Source organism: Gymnoscopelus braueri (assembly GCF_963280865.1).
Source record: "Gymnoscopelus braueri genome assembly, chromosome: 1".
Classification (NCBI taxonomy): domain Eukaryota; kingdom Metazoa; phylum Chordata; class Actinopteri; order Myctophiformes; family Myctophidae; genus Gymnoscopelus; species Gymnoscopelus braueri.
In genome coordinates this window covers 49,939,489-49,957,589 of record NC_137603.1, presented here as the reverse complement: position 1 = coordinate 49,957,589, position 18,101 = coordinate 49,939,489, and the positions used below count along the sequence as shown (strand labels likewise).

At 40.6% G+C, this 18,101-nt stretch overlaps 1 protein-coding gene across 1 annotated transcript; it reads left to right on the top strand.

Annotated features, from left to right (window-relative positions):
- The first annotated feature begins 1,772 nt into the window (after positions 1–1,772).
- Positions 1,773–9,904, top strand: atp6v0d1 (ATPase H+ transporting V0 subunit d1). Its single transcript, XM_080425507.1, has 8 exons — positions 1,773–1,968; positions 2,464–2,635; positions 3,853–4,031; positions 5,177–5,256; positions 6,002–6,079; positions 6,482–6,658; positions 7,134–7,211; positions 7,684–9,904. The coding sequence occupies exons 1-8, from the start codon at positions 1,842–1,844 to the stop codon at positions 7,843–7,845; spliced, it is 1,053 nt and encodes a 350-aa protein (XP_080281633.1). The 5' UTR covers positions 1,773–1,841; the 3' UTR covers positions 7,846–9,904.
- The last annotated feature ends 8,197 nt before the right edge of the window (positions 9,905–18,101 follow it).

Here is an 18,101-nt window from a genome sequence, read left to right as displayed (position 1 = left end):
TTTGGGGGTAAGCAGGGAACATAGAACCCGGACATAGATAAGGCCTACCCTCCCGTTAGAAGCACCCCTGTAGCCTCAGGGAGAGGTTAAAGTGGTCCCGGATCCACCACCTCTAGAACATTATTATATAGGTATACGGTAGGGTAGACAGACACACATGGACGTCGGACAGGGGCGAAAATATAATAACTCTGCCTCCCAGACGTTCAGGCCTGGACTCCTGGAGGAAATGAATAGCCTGACACACGCCCCCACGCCATCACATCATACACACACACACACACACACACACACACACACACACACACATACACACACACACACACACACACACACACACACACACACTTCCTATCCTACACGGTTCCTGTTTTTATATTCTCACATTAAAACCTGACATTCGTTCAGTATAATACCTTGTTCATTGTCCTTCATAATCCATTAATCTCGCAGCCTTGTTTTAATCAAAGGTGCAATTATAAGGTGTTTTTAATGTCTGTAGCCCAAATTTAATAAAGGCCTTTTACCTATATAAAATCCACCTTGAGTGCCTGGACCTTGATTTGTTATGCCTTTTTGTCTCTTTTTTTGAACATCATTCCCTTCCATGAGCACCGGTGGTCTGAGGGATACCAATAGTTCTCCTGTAATTTCTTTTTTGAGCAAATATAATATTTACAAAGCAAAACCAACTATAAATATCCATCACATGATGGATCACATGATTTTCCCAGCTGATCGTATGCGTTTACAGCCGGTGTTACACCGACGTTGGTGACATAACAAAAAAGGTGTCTCCAGAGGTCGCTGTGCACAAGTGTGAGTTGATCGAAGAATTCAGGTCATGGAAAACATTTTGATTGACACTTTGGTTTAATTAATTGTAATAAAACTCGCATGGTTTGGATGGTTTCTACTCCGGCAACGTATACAAGAGGCAGAACATTTATGGAAAAGGTCACCTAGTTGTTGTCCCTTTTTGTACATGATGATCCTCACTGGGTAAAGCACACATTTAATCAAGTTTTAGTTCGACAAGCTGATCGGTTGTGATGCTAAATAAATAAATCTCAAACCGACTTTCATTGTTCACCCAAGACAACTTTGATACAACACAAGAGTGGAAGGTGTCAAGATAGTAACATGGTAACCGGAACACTCGCCCCAAAACACGCTCACCCCCAGCGTTTCTTGTATTTGTTTTACTGAGGATAATGTTAGGAATAGGGATAGGTTTTGGCACCGTTTTACTGAGGTTACGTTTAGGAATAAAGTTAGGTTTGGGCATAGTTTACTGAGGTTACGTTTAGGAATAAGTTTAGGTTTATGCATAGTTTACCCCTCGAACTGTATACTGTACATATTTTTGTTTTTGTTTTCTAAACTGTTTTATGTTTTGCATAGTGTAGTGCCTGTCATTAAATGTTACGATGAAGTCAGTACATGAGAAGGACCCCAATGGAAACAACAAGCCATAGGCAATTCTTGAGTTTTTTCTCCTCTTTGCAGACCTTGTATTTAACTGTACTTTCCTGTGCGAGGAAGTATTCATCAATATATTAATCAATCAATCAATCAATCAAAGGTTAGGAATATCAGACAGCCATGCAGATGGCAACCGTTCCAAGGTCGCCGGATTTGCTCTGGGGTGACTGTGTTTTGGGGCGAGCGTTTTGGTACTCAGTAACGGCCTGAGCTCTATGCCTGAGCTACGGTGACATGATTGTTGAGTCACTGAATTCCGTAGGTCACCCATTTCGCTGTATCAGCGGGTACTTGCAGCTCTTCCTGTCACGAACAACATTTCGTGTGTTGTTGTATTATCCACAACCCCACTCAAAATGCCTTTTTCGGAGCTGTACTTTAACGTGGACAATGGCTATCTGGAGGGGCTGGTCAGGGGGTTTAAGGCTGGAATCCTCTCTCAGGCAGACTATTTAAATCTGGTCCAATGCGAGACGCTGGAAGGTGAGTGTAGCTAACAGATGGCTAACAGCTAGCTATAGCTCTGGTCTAACGCCTATGGACCAGCTGCTAGCTAACAGCTAGCTGTCAAGCTAAAGCAATTCAGGTCGTTGTTAGCTAACGTTATTGATGACATGTTGTGTTTTTGATATGTTATATTTTTTGAATGCTGTATGTGTGTTGTTAGTCAACAAGCACTTATCGTTTACGTTGTATAGGATCGTTTACGACTTAACGTTATATAGGATGTATCACCTAAACATGACCACTAACTAGCTAGCTTGTGCTACCAGGATTTTCGCATTAAACGACATCCTAGGTGTAAGCCCAGACCATTCTGACTCGTTTGATGTGTTTTGTTTGGGATTGTGATCAATCAATGACCTTATGTGTGTTCATGGACTGGAGTTGAATGTTTGATGCTTCACAAAGTAAAACCTCTATAATTGTTTTTCTAACATTCATCTTATTATGTTCCATGTTTCTGATCCCCCACAGACCTAAAGCTCCACTTGCAGAGCACTGACTATGGAAGCTTCCTGGCCAATGAAGCCTCTCCTCTAACAGTGTCTGTTATTGACGACAAGCTGAAAGAGAAGATGGTGGTGGAGTTTCGCCATATGAGGAACCAGTCCTATGAGCCACTGGCTAGCTTCATGGACTTCATCACGTAAGCTCTCGATGATCACAAGACATTCTTCATATTCAAATGCAACCTACTGTACCATGCTTTTGCCAAAGGATATATTTATTCCACTATGTTCCTTGTATGGGAATGCAGTGAATAGTAGGTCATATGAATACAAGAATGCTCGCCCCCATGGGGCACGGTGGCGCAGTCGGTAGCACTGTCGCCTCACAGCTAGAAGGTCCTGGGTTCGATTCCCGCTGTGGGCGCTGGGGGTGTGTTCTCTCCTCCGCGTCATCAGTGCCCATACCCTAGGTGGGGTTGGCGAAAGGGCCTCTCTGTGTGGAGTTTGCATGTTCTCCCCGTGTTCCCTAGGCACCCTCACAAAAACATGCAGTAATCCTGGTCACTATACTGCCTCCCCCTGGCCAGCCGGGGCTCCTGATGGAGGGGAAGGGAACTGGTTGGAATAACGTGTTCCTTCCACGCGCTACGTCCAACCAGGGAAACTCTCCCCTGTCATGTGACAAGAAGGTCAGTTGGCTCTCATGCATTGAAGGAGGCATGAGCTCGGCCCTGGCCTCCCTAGGTTGGCAGAGGGAAGGTAGTGCCCAGGATTACATAGACAATTGGCACTGGGTGTAAAAAATGGGGTTACAAAATCGTGGGATAAAAATTTAGAAAATAAAATAAAATAAATGCTCGCCCCCAAAACACACTCGCCCTGGGTCAAATCCGGTGACCTCGGAACGGTCACCACCAGGTATTCGTAAATGTAACCTCAGTAAAGCTATGCCAAAACCTAATCTTATTGCCAAGCATAACCTCAGTAAGACTATGCATAAACCTAACCTTATTCCTTATCTTAACCTCAGTAAAACTATGCCTAACCCTAACCTTATTGGCTTATTCCTAACCGTAATCACAGTAAAACAAATACAAGAACCGCTGGGGGCGAGCGGTCCGTGAAAAAAAAGGGGGCCAGTGTGTTTTTGGGGTGAGTCTTCCGGTTACCAGTCATATGACTGATGGGAAAGCACTCTTCAAATTCACTTCTCTTGGGCTTTACGCATTCCAAAACGAGAATGATAGCTCATTCTTTGGTCTAACATTAAATACCATCAGAAGATACATTGAACCAGAGTATTGTGGCTTACAGTATTTTGTCACTGTGACTCTGTGCCCGAACTCGTAGCTGTCTTTTTCCCTTACCTTGTTGTGCCTTACGTCTCTTCTTTCTCTCTCCTTCCTGACCACAGATACAGCTACATGATTGATAACGTCATACTGCTGATCACAGGCACGCTGCACCAGCGGGCCATCTCTGAGCTGGTGCCCAAGTGCCATCCACTGGGCAGTTTTGAACAGATGGAGGCAGTCAATATCGCTCAGACGCCAGCTGAGCTGTACAACGCCATCCTGGTAGACACACCTCTGGGTAAGCGAGACACACACACACACACACAGATGAAAATATTTCTCCTCTGTCTCAATGCTGCTAGTAATTATACTATAAACTAGGGTTGAGTCAAATACTTGGGAACTCTGTATAACGTGAGTTTTTATAATCGGCCTGCTTGGACCTGCATATTTTATTTGCTCCTATAAAATACCTACCTGATTGTATGTGTGTGCTCCAGAACATTTCAGTTTGTATTGGGTTGTCCTACATCTGAGAAGCACTAGCTTGTTCTTGGTTCTTGGCTTTTGCACTGCAGTGGTATTAAAAAAAAAGAGGATTATTTATACTGTATATATTTTTTTATATTTTCTAATCATATGTGGGCTTTGCCCCATATCGATGCGTCCAAGTGATCATATGCTCTACAGTCCCATGGCTAAACATGCATTCATGTTGCAAAAATGTCACAAGGGACGCTAAATAAGCCGTGGAGACAAGTGTCTGCAAAGCACCATTTGTGCTTGTGTTGGGCAGGATACAAAGGAGTTTTTGTAATAATCAGTATACTGTTACAATGTCCACAATTCAGTCAGTACCTAATTCTAAGTACCTATTTTTATTTTTATTAGACACTTGTAAAGATTAGATGTGATCGCTTGGAATTCATGCTTTGTACATCAAGAGTACAAGAGCTGCCCTGTTCCTTTGGTTTGGTATCTGCAACTCTCTACTATAGAGAATTTTCTGGGTCACTATTCATACATAGTCTCAAGCCAGACAACTCTTCCACAATCTTCGAAAGCTACAGAGAGTCTCTAACTCTTGTCTCACAACTATGTTGTTCTGTTTGTCATTTGTATGCAAGAAAATCTATTTTTGAATTTCCATTTCTGCTAAGCAGTTAGCTAGATAGGCTTCAACTAATTTGTTTTCCAGTAGTGAAACTACTATGTGACTGCAAATGTGACACTTAAGTGGGGGGAGGCAGGACATCTGCTTTATTTTGCTATGCATTTTCAGAGCTTCCGATGTACAGTAACTATTAGGACGGAAGCATTTGAAAAGTGTGTGAGCCAACAGTCTGTATTGAGAGACTAATTAATCCCTTACCAAATGGAGCACTCTGTTTGTTGTATTTCTGTTAGTTGATTTGTTCTAGTGATTCTTTGCCTTTCTTTCAGCTGCCTTCTTCCAGGACTGTATATCTGAGCAGGACTTGGATGAGATGAACATTGAAATTATCCGTAACACACTTTACAAGGTAATATTATGATGGGTGAACATCGATCTAAGTGAATTACTTTCTGACGGATCAACAACTGGGTCAAAAGTGAAAAAGTATCTGCCACATTTGTTAAAAAGTATTAGTAGTAGTACACAATTCAATAAATACTTAATTTATACAGTAAGATATTTGAGATATAGCATATTTGAGCCAATCTTGAGCTGTCTTGCTTTTTGATCAGCTCTGCGACTCTTTTAATGGGAGTGGATTCAAGAACTCAATGTGACCGTCTTCAATGCAGTCTCTAGTCTAAGTCATCAAATACTGCTCCCCTCACCCTGAATATATATTGTGTATCCTCATGTTATCTTGGTCAAAACCACAAGAATGATACAAAGGAAGTGTGGATGTTGATGGAGCTTTGTTGACCAGCAGCATAAAGCTTTTTGTTATGTGGTAGATTCTGTATTTGGAAAAGGCTGCTGCACTCAAATGTGTTTGATATGTCAAACCAGAAAAGAGTCTTGACATTGTGTGACACATGCAATAAATATCACAAACTAAAAAAAATGTTTTGGAATGAAACCATCTAGAGTCATAAATAAACAAACCAGCCAGAGTCATGTTGTTGGCAATAGCATCCCTCCCTAACATATACAGTTCATGACGCTAATGTACAATTTATACAATGTATGATTTCTAATGTACGATTTATATTGGTGACGTTGAAAGAAAATGGTTGTAATCCCATTTTTTTTGTTTATGCTATTGTGATTGTCAGGCCTATCTGGAGGCATTTTACAATTTCTGCTACAACCTGGGAGGAACAACAGGTGATACCATGTGCCCTATTCTCGAGGTGAGTTTGTTGTTTCCCATAGTTGATTGGTGATTGCTAGGCTGTCAAGGTTATTATCGTTTTGCATTTCTCATTAGTTTTGTCATTTTTATTTCGTTTTGACTTTTATGTTTTCCATTTTAGTTTTGATTAGTTTTCAAAGTGGGTTTATTTTTTGGAAAGGCTTAGTTTTTAGTTTTGATTAGTTTAGTGACACATTCCTGAACGCAACAAGGCGTGAAATCAATCTTGCATAGCTTGAAGTTTTCTCGTGCTTGCGTGGAGTATATTTCAGGCTTGTTTGTAATGTACATGATCTTGGCATTTAACGTTCTACTGCTTTCAGTGTAAGTCACTCTAAATACCGGAATTATATAGTGAAGTGAGTCATGTTTGTCCCCTTTTCTTTTCCCTTTGCTGCAGTTTGAGGCAGACAGAAGGGCCTTCATCATCACCATTAACTCATTTGGTACGGAGCTTTCCAAGGAGGACCGGGCCAAACTGTTCCCCCACTGTGGCAAGCTGTACCCTGAGGGTCTGGCACAGCTAGCCCGTGCTGACGACTATGAGCAGGTCAAAGCTGTGGCAGATTTCTACCCTGTAAGTCAGAACTAGTAAAGAGTACTTCTTTACTTTACAAATTTGGTTACAAAAAAGATATTTAAAAGAAATGTTGGTTCTCTTCTTTTCTGCATACATTCAATTCGCCAAACACTGCATTTTTGAATAATTTCACAATTTAAAACCTAATCATCTATTAGTCCTTTAGTTTTAGAACCACAAAATGTAAATTTCCTGCTCTGATTTGTATTGCAGTTTAAAGTAATTACAATGTGCTTTCAAGATAATAATGTTGGCCTAATTTAATGATTATGTATTTAACATAATTGTTTGTATTTAACAAATAACTATTGCTTTTGTTTTTAATTAATTAATAGGCCCAAACATTGTAAGGTGTGAGAAATGTAGATGATGGCTCATAGTATACAGTGTCTTCCAGTCTAGATACTTTTACCAGTGTTGAAATATCGGGAAGGGGATCTTCTAACACTTTAATTTCCTTGCCGTTTGTCAGGAATACAAGCTTCTGTTTGAAGGTGCTGGCAGTAACCCAGGAGACAAAACACTGGAGGACCGATTCTTTGAACACGAAGTAAGCAACACACACAGAAATACAATGTAGTGTCAGGATCAAGACACTCCTTTGAGGGGATATTGTTTGTCATCCTGTTTATGTCTCTCTTTGTGTGCTTTTTGTGGGTTTGGGGGATGGACATCATATTTTCAGGAGTCATCCATTTAACAAGCTGAACAAATTAGTGAATTCAGCAGTACAATTCCAGTACAATTCCTTTATTTATCGCTGTTTATCTGCCATAAAGCTCAGGATTAAGGAATAGAGCCTGACTTTCAAAGGCACGAGATAACCATAAACAAGGAAAGACATAAATGTACGTACGTCTAATAAAATGAAACCTACAAACTGTTACTGTCAGTTTGTTAATCTTTGTTAATCTAACGTGTGTTACTGTCAAACTGTTAAAGAAAGCACTGCAGTATATGACTATTATTTATCGGGGCATTTATTTTCTAGTTTGTTAATCTGATTCCATGTGTCATGGCAGGTGAAGCTGAACAAGCTGGCGTTCTTGAACCAGTTCCACTTCAGCGTGTTCTATGCCTACGTCAAGCTAAAGGAACAGGAGTGTCGCAATATTGTCTGGATCGCTGAGTGCATCGCTCAGAGGCACCGTGCCAAGATTGACAATTACATACCCATCTTCTAATCTGCCTCCTCCCATCACACACAGTAAAATCCTCCATGTTAATTTGACCACATGAACCCTAGCGTCCCTATTCTGGGCATGTCATAATTGGCGAATCTTCGGCGAAAATAGCAGATTCACAAGCTCAAAACGTGCCGTGTTGTCAGTTTGTAGATGGCCTAGCTTTGGTGTAGAGGGAAAAAAGGAGGGGGCCTAGTGCACACCACTGTGGCACCCCAGTCAACGAAGTATATGGGTTTAAGTGGTTAACTCAAGAGTGTACAAATATATAAATTAACAATGGGGATTTTACTGTATACCCAATACACCATACAGATATCGTTTTGCATTCTGATCTCTTAACTCTCTCACAAGTACGCACATTTTCTGTACACTATTCAGCTCTGCTCAACTTCTCTTAACCTCAAAATGCTAGGCCCTCATCTCGACCCTCAGTCCACACTGGAGTTTCAGACTGCTTGGAACACTGGTGTGAATTGTATCCAAAGGTCGTTGGTAAATGCCTTCTCTTCTTCACTCTTGGATGTGAATTAGTAATCCAATTCTCACTTTCAGTAATGCTGTTGGTTTGTGGTAGTGCAGTCACTTACTACAGTACATATACTTTGATCCATGACTTTGTGGAGATTGGCTCTTAATCTTAAATCCTACAGTATAAACGGCGTTTAAAGTGTTCTGTTCATAATAAATAATTAGCTGTATTTGTACAGCAAATATCAAAGCAGTTAAAAGTGCTGCACAGAGTCTAAGTGATAGCTACAAATTATGAAAAGTTAATAGGGTAATGAAACTGCCAGAAAAAATGTAAGTGTTGTTACTGATAGTACAACAGGCACCTGCCAAGTGCTTTTACCAGCTGCTGTTGGCTGCTAACTAGCTATCAACTGGAGGTCCTAATCTTTAATACACCTGTTGGGTGATAGGTCTAGCAGCTACTATACTAGGTAGTCACATGTTTTGGAGGTCCTATTGTGATTTCCTAACTACTGGGTCTGTAGACAAAACAAAGTTTATTTCACTCCTTGCTACCTGTCCTAATTCTTTGTGAAAGGATTGACAAGATGTTGGAGAACTTAAGAGAAACTGTATCGCTGTTCAGGTTAAAACATTCCTTTGTTGATCTTTGGAGTTGTAAAGAGTCCATATCATAAATGTAATCCTCCATGGAAAAGAAATTCACAAAAACTCAACTCATTTGATTGGATTGGAGTTTTTCTATCTGCAAGCTTTTTTAATTTTTATTTTTTTTATTCTGTTAGTTGGTTCTGGCAGCATGTGGGACATCATCGCTGTCGGGTGGAAACCTTGTATGTCCAAAGCTTACTTTTCAGGAAATGGCAAAAAGAACCTGTGTTCCAATGGATCTAGTGTAGTTATTTAGTCACAAGTTCTTGTTAATACTTTTCAGTGGTTCAATATTTATAAAACCCACAAGACAGACTTAACTACGCTCAACCTGGCGTTCTTGTTTTTGAGCTTCTAGATCGGCTACTTTGCACAACACTGTTGGATGACAAAATATAAAATGACCATTAGCATTAATTTATGAAAAAACTAAAAGCTGAAAAATGCAGATAAGAGTTCAGCTCGACAGCGATGACATGTGTTTTGAGTAGTTGATTGGAATGAGTGTTGGATATGTCATTTCTCCCAAAATTCAAGACTTGAAAATGTGTGAATTGAATCAGATTTCGTTCTCATTTTCTGTTTGTTTGTGGAATACGAATACAGTGCATAAAATGTAGTTTACAAATCTTAAATGGAGCTCCAAATAATCCCCATAGTCTGTGTTCTTTGACATTGTGTGTGTGTGTGTGAATTACAAGTCTATAAATGACTGGACTTGTCTTAGCAGGATATACGTCCAGGGAAAGAACAGAGTTGTATATGGAAAAAAATATGTAATGTTCAAACTATAAAGTGATATATTTAAAGATGACTGTATGATTATTATTTTTTTGGTCTTGCTGTAAAAAATCATTTATCGTTTGTCTTGTTATGAGTTGTTCTTGTGAAGTGTATTATAAATGTCATGAATAAACATGAAACCTCTACCATTGTTGCCTGCTTTGATTCTTGAGTTACATTTGAGAACTACTGTACTAACGAAGTACACTACAACTAACCGTACTTACCACTGAACCACAAAACATACATTTCAAATTGTGTCATAAATAGCCAATCTACAAGCTCACATGTTGCAGCATCTCACCCTACTACCTCTGCCAAGGTGCAACAGCCATTTGCTCATTTGAAAGGTTGGACTGGTGTGGTGGTCCTATAGGGAAAAGGTCATGTGGTCAAGTCAACAGTTTTCATCCTCTTGGTTGTATGAAAGTTAATTTATTTCACATTAAAAAAAAAAATCTATTCAAATTCAGTACAGATATACAAAGGACAGGCATCAGTCAGGCATCCACACCACAACCACATCAAAAGTATAAACCCACAATTAAAATAATACACATTTAGGAACTCTCTCACACACGCACGCAAAAAAAGATGACAGAAGTAGCTCTCGGGTCATCATGAAGGCTGTTCCAGAAAGTATATCATGATGCTCTACTGTAGGTACTGTAGGTGTAGCCTACATTTAGCAGACCAAGTTGCCTAATGATATGAGTCATATAGACTTTAGAATTCACACACAATGTCAAAGAACATGGGGGGGTTTGGAATTATTTGGAGTTCCATTTAAGATTTTTATGGCACTGTTAATGTATGTAGGTGTTTAACTTATTTTCCTTCCTTTTTACTGGAAATGTCCTTTTATAATGTTTCCTTTGCTTAATTAACATTTTATGTAAATGGCTTGCCTTGTTTAAGTAGGCAAGTCACTTAAAGGAGGAGTTCACCCAAAAAATGATTTATTTTCTGTCAATTGCACACCCCATGAAGCCTTGAATCCATGGATTTATTTGTGTTTTTGTCACATTCCTAAGCCAATAATTTGATGCCCGGGTGTATTTCCGGTAGGAGACACAAAGAATCTACTTTGTGTCTCCTACCGGATACATTAGCCGGTAGGAGACAGGAATCAAATTATTAGCTTAGGAATGCGACAAAAACACAAATAAATCCATGGATTCAAGGCTTCATGGGGTGTGCAATTGATAGAAAATAAGTAATTTTTTGGGTGAACTACTCCTTTAAGTATTGTAAATCAGTGGTTCTCAACCTTTTCAGGCCTGGGCCCTGGACCCCCCAAAATAATAATATTTGAACTGGGGACCCCCCACCCTGATAAGCACTTGGAATTGTAGGAGTTAGGCATTACATTAAGTTTGACTCGGTTCCACTGATAAATATTGTGAAAATAGCCAATCTACAAGCTCACAACGCCTCGTGTTTTTGCCAATTTGGCAGGTGCCATACCTTGGCTCCAGAAAAAGATAAAAACTAGAAAATGTGCTCCCCGGAGCACAGGTCTCCGCCAGGCGAGTATTGTTCCTGATTAATCCTGTCTTACCTATTTATATTACATATATATTGTGATGTCACGTGAAGCTTGACCAATGTTAGCTTGGCTGAGACGGACACACACACACACACAGAGGGTAAAACATACTCTCCACCATGCCTTCGGCCTGGCGTAGCCTAATGCAGGTGTAAGACCATTGTGTTTGTATTGTGTTATAGGTATAATGCATAGTTTTCTACGCATTTTGGGGGTTTTGGGGGGTTTGACCCCCCCCCAAAAAAATCTCTGGGAGTTGGCAACCCTAACCTTGCCATACCTTAGCTTTTGCTGAACTGACGCCACTGCTTTTGATGCAGTAATGGTCTTTTTTTTAGGTATTAAAAAGGTCTTAAAAGTCCTTAAACTGTCACTTCACCGACCCAGAGGTTAAGAACCACTGTTGTAAATAGTAGTAGTACTTTGAAATCAATCTTTGTATCAAGCATAGAGCCAATGAAGTGATCTAAGTATACTGTAGGAGTAATGTGTTAAGCACAGCAGCTTGTTTTCATACAGTATAGTATACTCTGGCTGCAGAATTTCGAATGAGCTTTGGAGTCTCCCAAAAGTCTTTATGGGGAAAAAGCGCCATTACGGTAATATAACCTAGTGGGAATTAATACATGGCCCAGTTTTTCATGCAGCCCTCACACCTACGTCGCACCGCTGGTCCGACCAGTATGCCCATATATGGATGTACAGTATCAGAGGCACCCACATGCGCCCACATGCACAAATTGGTGTTGTTTTTTGGATGATTTGACGTGACATCAGTGCATGTTGATCTCCATTATGTGCATTTGATGGGGCAGCGGGGGCCATATGTGCATTTGTCTCCATATCCCACACATCTCTGTCATTTTAGATTTCTTTGGATACTCAAAAATAGCAGATATTGATAATTTATCTTTTTTTTAATCAGACATTTGTAGCTCAAATCTTTGCATGGGGGTCCCTGGAACTAAATATTTTACAAATGTTCGCTTTGAAATATATATTTTCAAAGATTTGCACAAATGTTCACGATTTTTCAAAAATAGCAGATATACAAGCTCACTCGGTGCCACGCTATGAGCTTGTATATCTGCTATTTTTGAATAGCCAAATAAATCTTAAAATGACACAAATTATGCTTTCCCGGACTTAAATGGTTAAACAGTATGAGCATTTGATATTTAACGGTGGGATTTCACGTCATCTAGGGTTGACCACGTTAGATCGCTATGGTTTACTCACTCAAGAGGTTAGAGTAAGCAGTCCATTTTCGGACATAATGGTAAACCTGTAACTCCATATGGTCATGGTTTACGTGTAGCTCCTTATATGGATTATTATATGATTTGTTGGAGTCTGATGTCATGATGACATGGTTTGTTTGGGTCTGATGTCATGCTGTCACAGTCAGCATGACACATGTCATATTTGGGTGAAGCTCAGTGAGAACTCTATGGTTATGTCTGAGTCATGGTGAACTATATGTCTGGGTCGTGTGATTATGAATCCCACCAACATTATAGGATATAGACCCGCCTTACCTGTCTGATTGGCTCGACGGAACCGAGATGGTTGACCGACCGGCTGACCAACCGCAACCGACCGACCGCATGACCTGTTAGGCAGTTTCAATATAGGATGAAAATTAAGATCAGAATCCATAGCATTCCAGACATGCAATCACACCAGCAGCAGGCAAAAATAATCAGGATTCGTTTGCCTGCTGCTGTTGCTCACTGCATTTCAGAGACAATGAAGTACGGTTTTACCAGGAATAATCTTCATAGTACCTAGTCACCACACAGTTTTACCAGAGCCCTGTTATTCAGCATTACCTGCTTTCACCTAGTGGGGTTGGGTGGAAGCCACTGTACGTGGTCATCTGGTTGTTGTCGTCAACAAAGTGGTTCTTGTCATACGGCAGGTAAGCCAGGAAGACTGGTGACACAACCGGGCAAGACATGACCTCTACCGGGCTAGACGTGACCTCTACCGGGCTAGATGCGGCCTCGTACGGCATGTCGGCCAGGAGGACTGGCCACACTACTGGGCTAGACGAGGCCTTGGCCTCGTACAGAATACAGATGGAGCCGCCATCCTCGCCAATGCGATAGCAGACTTCGTATGGGTCAACCCACAGTGTCAGCTCCAGAGGCAACAGACTGGACAGCTGTTTAATGGTAAGTCCACTGCAATTGGCAGCCTTGGCCAAGAGAGGGACCACAGGGCCTCTCTGGTTGATACGTATGCATCGGTAGGCGTTGCCCTTCAGCGGTCTGTCAGGGTACCAGTGGTGTTGGTAGTGGGCGCTCATGGAGTCCTGGAGACATTCCTGGAACACCTGGAGCTGATGTTCATCAAAACCTTTCATTTTCAAAAGTGACGCCATGAAGGACGCTGCAGCAGTCACTTCATCAACCATCTGAGTTCTGGAGCTGTGTCCTTGGTTCATATTTTGCAAAATAAGTTAGCAATAATCAAGCCAGCTGGATCACTCGTAAAACGTTAATGAACAATAGCGGCTGCCATCAGCAGCATTTTAATGGTCGCCACTTCGCTATTAGATCCGACCTTGCGTTGTGATTGGCTAAGAGGCCCGAGACGCATTTTCAATATTTCCAAATATGGTTTGTGCCGCTAAGCCAGCATAAGTCCCTGACTCCCTGATTGGCTAACCAGACCCGTCGGCTTACCTTATTGGCCAAGCCTCGCATTTGTGCTGCATAGCCAGGGGTCATCAACATGCCGGCTTGTGATGGACATTTTCCTCAAAGAAAATCTTTGCCACGGACATACCAAATGAGTGGTCAATAATATTACCAGAAACACAGCCCAAAATGTATACTAGTCCAGTAGACAACACATGCTGTGTTTATAAAGAGGGAGAGTGGTTAGTCCTCATCACTTGTAGTTTATTTCATTTTATTAAGATATTACATATCTCTGCTGTTCGGCCGGAACCAGCTAAATCCAAAACGGTAATTGTTCAGGAAATGAAAAACAAAATATCAATTTTTCAGAAAATGAAGAAAACCTTATATTTTTAAAACAAAGCAATACTGCCTCATCAAACTTGGTATTATGACTTTATATATTATCAGATACTTGCATGTGTCATTATATTATCACCACTTTACCCAAATCCAGTGCAAGTGGAGTTAGGAGGTTTTGTCCATCATTGATAAGAACAGCTGGCAATGGATCTCAAAGCTCACAACACATCACAACACATTGTGAGCTTGGAGATCAGCTATTTATGGTGAGCGCCATCCTCATATACTATAGATCAAGCTGAATTCTGTACTTAAACAACTTTTATTTTAACATGCATTGTAAACAACCATGGATCTAACTGTTACCACTGTTGTTCTTCTACAGTTGAGTGCAACAAACAATTCTGCCTCAATACTCAATCATGTATTTAACAAAAGCGATCATGGCACACCAACAATAAATAAATGGCATATAAATACAAAATGCATTCATGAAAAATAGAATCTGTCAAATCTGTAGCCTACTGCACTAACAATAACAACCACAGTTGAATTTACCTATCATATACCTATCAACATTTTATTATCACACTGTTGTGTGTTGTGTGTTGCGTGTGTGTGGTGGGTGTTTCTTAGTGCTTTAGATTGTCATAAAAGCTGTGAAAGTCTTTTGGCATGATCTCCTTGAGCTCTTGGAGATGTTTGAAACAAACTCCTGCACACACTCATTCTCTGTCCATTAACATTTAAAAAGAAAACACGAGCAGATGACCTTTGTGAAGACACCCTTCTCCTCTTTACTGGGGTGACATCTATCAAACCTTGCACATACATTCTCTTCTCTTCCCAGTTTATGTTCTCCCAAAAGCATTGAAAAATCTTCTCCCTGTCTGCCTCATACAGAGCAGAGCTTCTCGAGAGCCTGAGAGGAGGGGGGAGTTGTTTGTTTTTGACGGACAGTTTGAGGGTCCAATGGAGTTAGGAGTTTTCGTCAGAGGCGCTTTTTAATACTTTTCATATGTTATTATTAAAAAAAAATGTACACAGATGTAGAGGGGGTTCAATAGCGTTGATTTATGGAAAAAAAAAAAAAACTGAAAATGGAGTTAGCTGGTCCCGGCTGGACACTGACGATATTTTCTATCAATTACACACCCTGTGAGTCCTTGAATTCATGGAGATATTTTTGTTTTTGTCGCATTTCTGAGCCAATAATTTGAAGAGTGGCAGAAAGATGCTAATGTCTCCGATAGGAGACTCAAATGCAGGTCAATTGAGTCTCTGTCGCACATCAAATTATTGGCTCAGGAATGTGGCAGCCTAATGCTGCCGGCTTTTGTGCGTGGCCATGGGGGCTGAACTTGACCACCACTCGCCCCCCCCCCCCTTCCCCCCCGCCCCCCCCTCCACCCACTGCGTCGCGGCATGTGCGCGCGCGAAGGGCGCGATTTTTTTTGCTTAATTAATTCATTAAATGACCATAAAACAACATTAACAACACTCTACCCATCCTTCAGTGTGTCCCATCCTCAAATGTTTTACTTAAATAAAAGTACTTATTTTAGTAGTAGCCTATAGTTACTTCTACTCCACTACATATAGACAAATATTGTACTTTTACTCCACTACAATTATTTGATAACTTTATTTACTATAGTTACTTTGTAGATTTTGATTATTATTACAAAACCACTTATACAGTATATATACTTTGGCAATTTGAAAATAGCAGATTTGCGACGCGTTGTGAGCTTGTAGATCTGCTATTTTCAAAGAATTTGTATACATTTTACACGTTTGAAAACTTGTGAAATGGGACCTTCTGCATAATGAGTACTTTTACTTTTGGTACTTTAAATACATTTTGATACCAATACTTTTCTACTTTTACTCAAGTACATTTTGAATACCTTACTTTTACTTGTAATAGAGTATTTTTACACCGCAGAATTGATACTTTTGTTTAAGTAAAACATTTTAGTACTTTTTCCACCACTGGTATTCAGTGCATGCAGTGAGTGACTGTTAGTGCACACAGGACGAGGGAGTCGAAGGACACAGCATAGACCCTTCATTTCAATAAGGGCAGACGGCAGAGCCAAAACCTGCAGAACATGTTTAGCACAGCCATAGCCATGGTTCACATGACGCCCGAGTCCCCCTGGTCTAAAGTTGTGTTCGATTTTTTCACATTGCCACTCGAGCTGCAATAGCCCCCCCCCCCCACCCTGAGCCGTTTCTCTGTCTGGGGTATTGTTCTAGTGTCAACGGCGCGTTAACACCTATCTGCGCCCCGCTATAGTAATGGTAATGGTAGTGATACTGTAAGTTTGAGCCTGACATCTGAGATTCATTCATTCATGACCAATTGACCGTGGGGGCGCTAGCCCCGAAGCCCCCGCGTCATCGGCGCCCCTGATAGAGCCTATTGGGGCAGCAGCCGCAGCACCTGTCAGCAGGGAGTGTTGGGCGGGAGGAGTAGGAAATGCATACGTCCTCCTGATGGGGGCTCCTCACTGGCAGGTGAGTCAGTAGATACGACAGCAGTGACAACACAGAAATGTGTGTGGGGACTGGGGAGGAATCAATTGGCATAACGAATAAATTGTGGCGAAAAAGGGGTAAACAATTATTGGCTACTCTAAATTTAAAAAAAGAAAAAGAAAAAAAAACGATTTTCACGGACACGGTTGTGTGGACACATTGATGACCCTTGCTAGCTTGTAACTAAAGTTTTGAAATACTTATAGCCTAGTGGAGTAAAAAGTACAATATTTGCCTCTGAGACGTACTGGAGTAGAAGTAACAGTACTGAAAATTTAAAATACTCCAGTAAAGAAAATGTATCTCAAAATTGTACTTAAGTAGCCTACGGACATTACTAGTATGTACTTAATAACCTTACACCACTGAGAAAGAGGCAGAGAGAAAATATACAGCCTAACAGCACCTCTTACTGGTTAAAAGTAACAGCCTAGTTGGAAAATAGAAAAAGTCAAATACTGTACTTTTTGAGGTACTTTTACTTTACTGGAGTATTTCCAATTCTCAATACTTGTAGTTCTCCACACCTCACAGCCAAATATTACTTTTTACTCCACTACAATTATTCAAAAACTTTAGTCACTATATTACTTTGTAGATTAGTGATTATTATTACAAAACATATACATTACCCACTTCAGCCCATTTTGGCTATTTGAAAATAGCAGATCTACAAGCTCACATCACGTCGCGATGTGACACATTGTGAGCTTGTAGATCTGCTATTTTGAAAAGATTTGTATTTTCAAAACTTGAAATGGGACATTCTGCATAATGAGTACTTTTACTTTTGGTAGTTTAAGTATATTTTGATGCCAATACTTTTGTACTTTTACTCAAGTAAATTCTGAATACTAGACTTTTACTTGTAGGGAGTATTTCTACATTGCAGTAGGCCTATTGATACTTTTACTCAAGTAAAACATTTGAGTACTTTTACCACCACTGCCTGAGAGGGCTCAACAGGAGAGTGGGACAAAGAGGCAGAGAGCAAATATACAGCCTCACAGCGCCTCCTACTGGTCAAGCAACAGCCTGGTTTGAAAACAGAAGAACTCATCCAAAGATTTCAAACACACGCGTTGCTAAGACGATTAAAGCTCGACTCTGATTGGCTCCTCGCTTCACTCCCAGCCAACCAGCGCCGCTGTTGTAGCGAGGTCACTCTTCACTCAAAAGCGTCCTTCTTCCTAACCAACCGCGTCCACGGTGATACACAGAGGGTTTCATATCAAAGAGCCTCTCTCTCTGATATCAAATACATG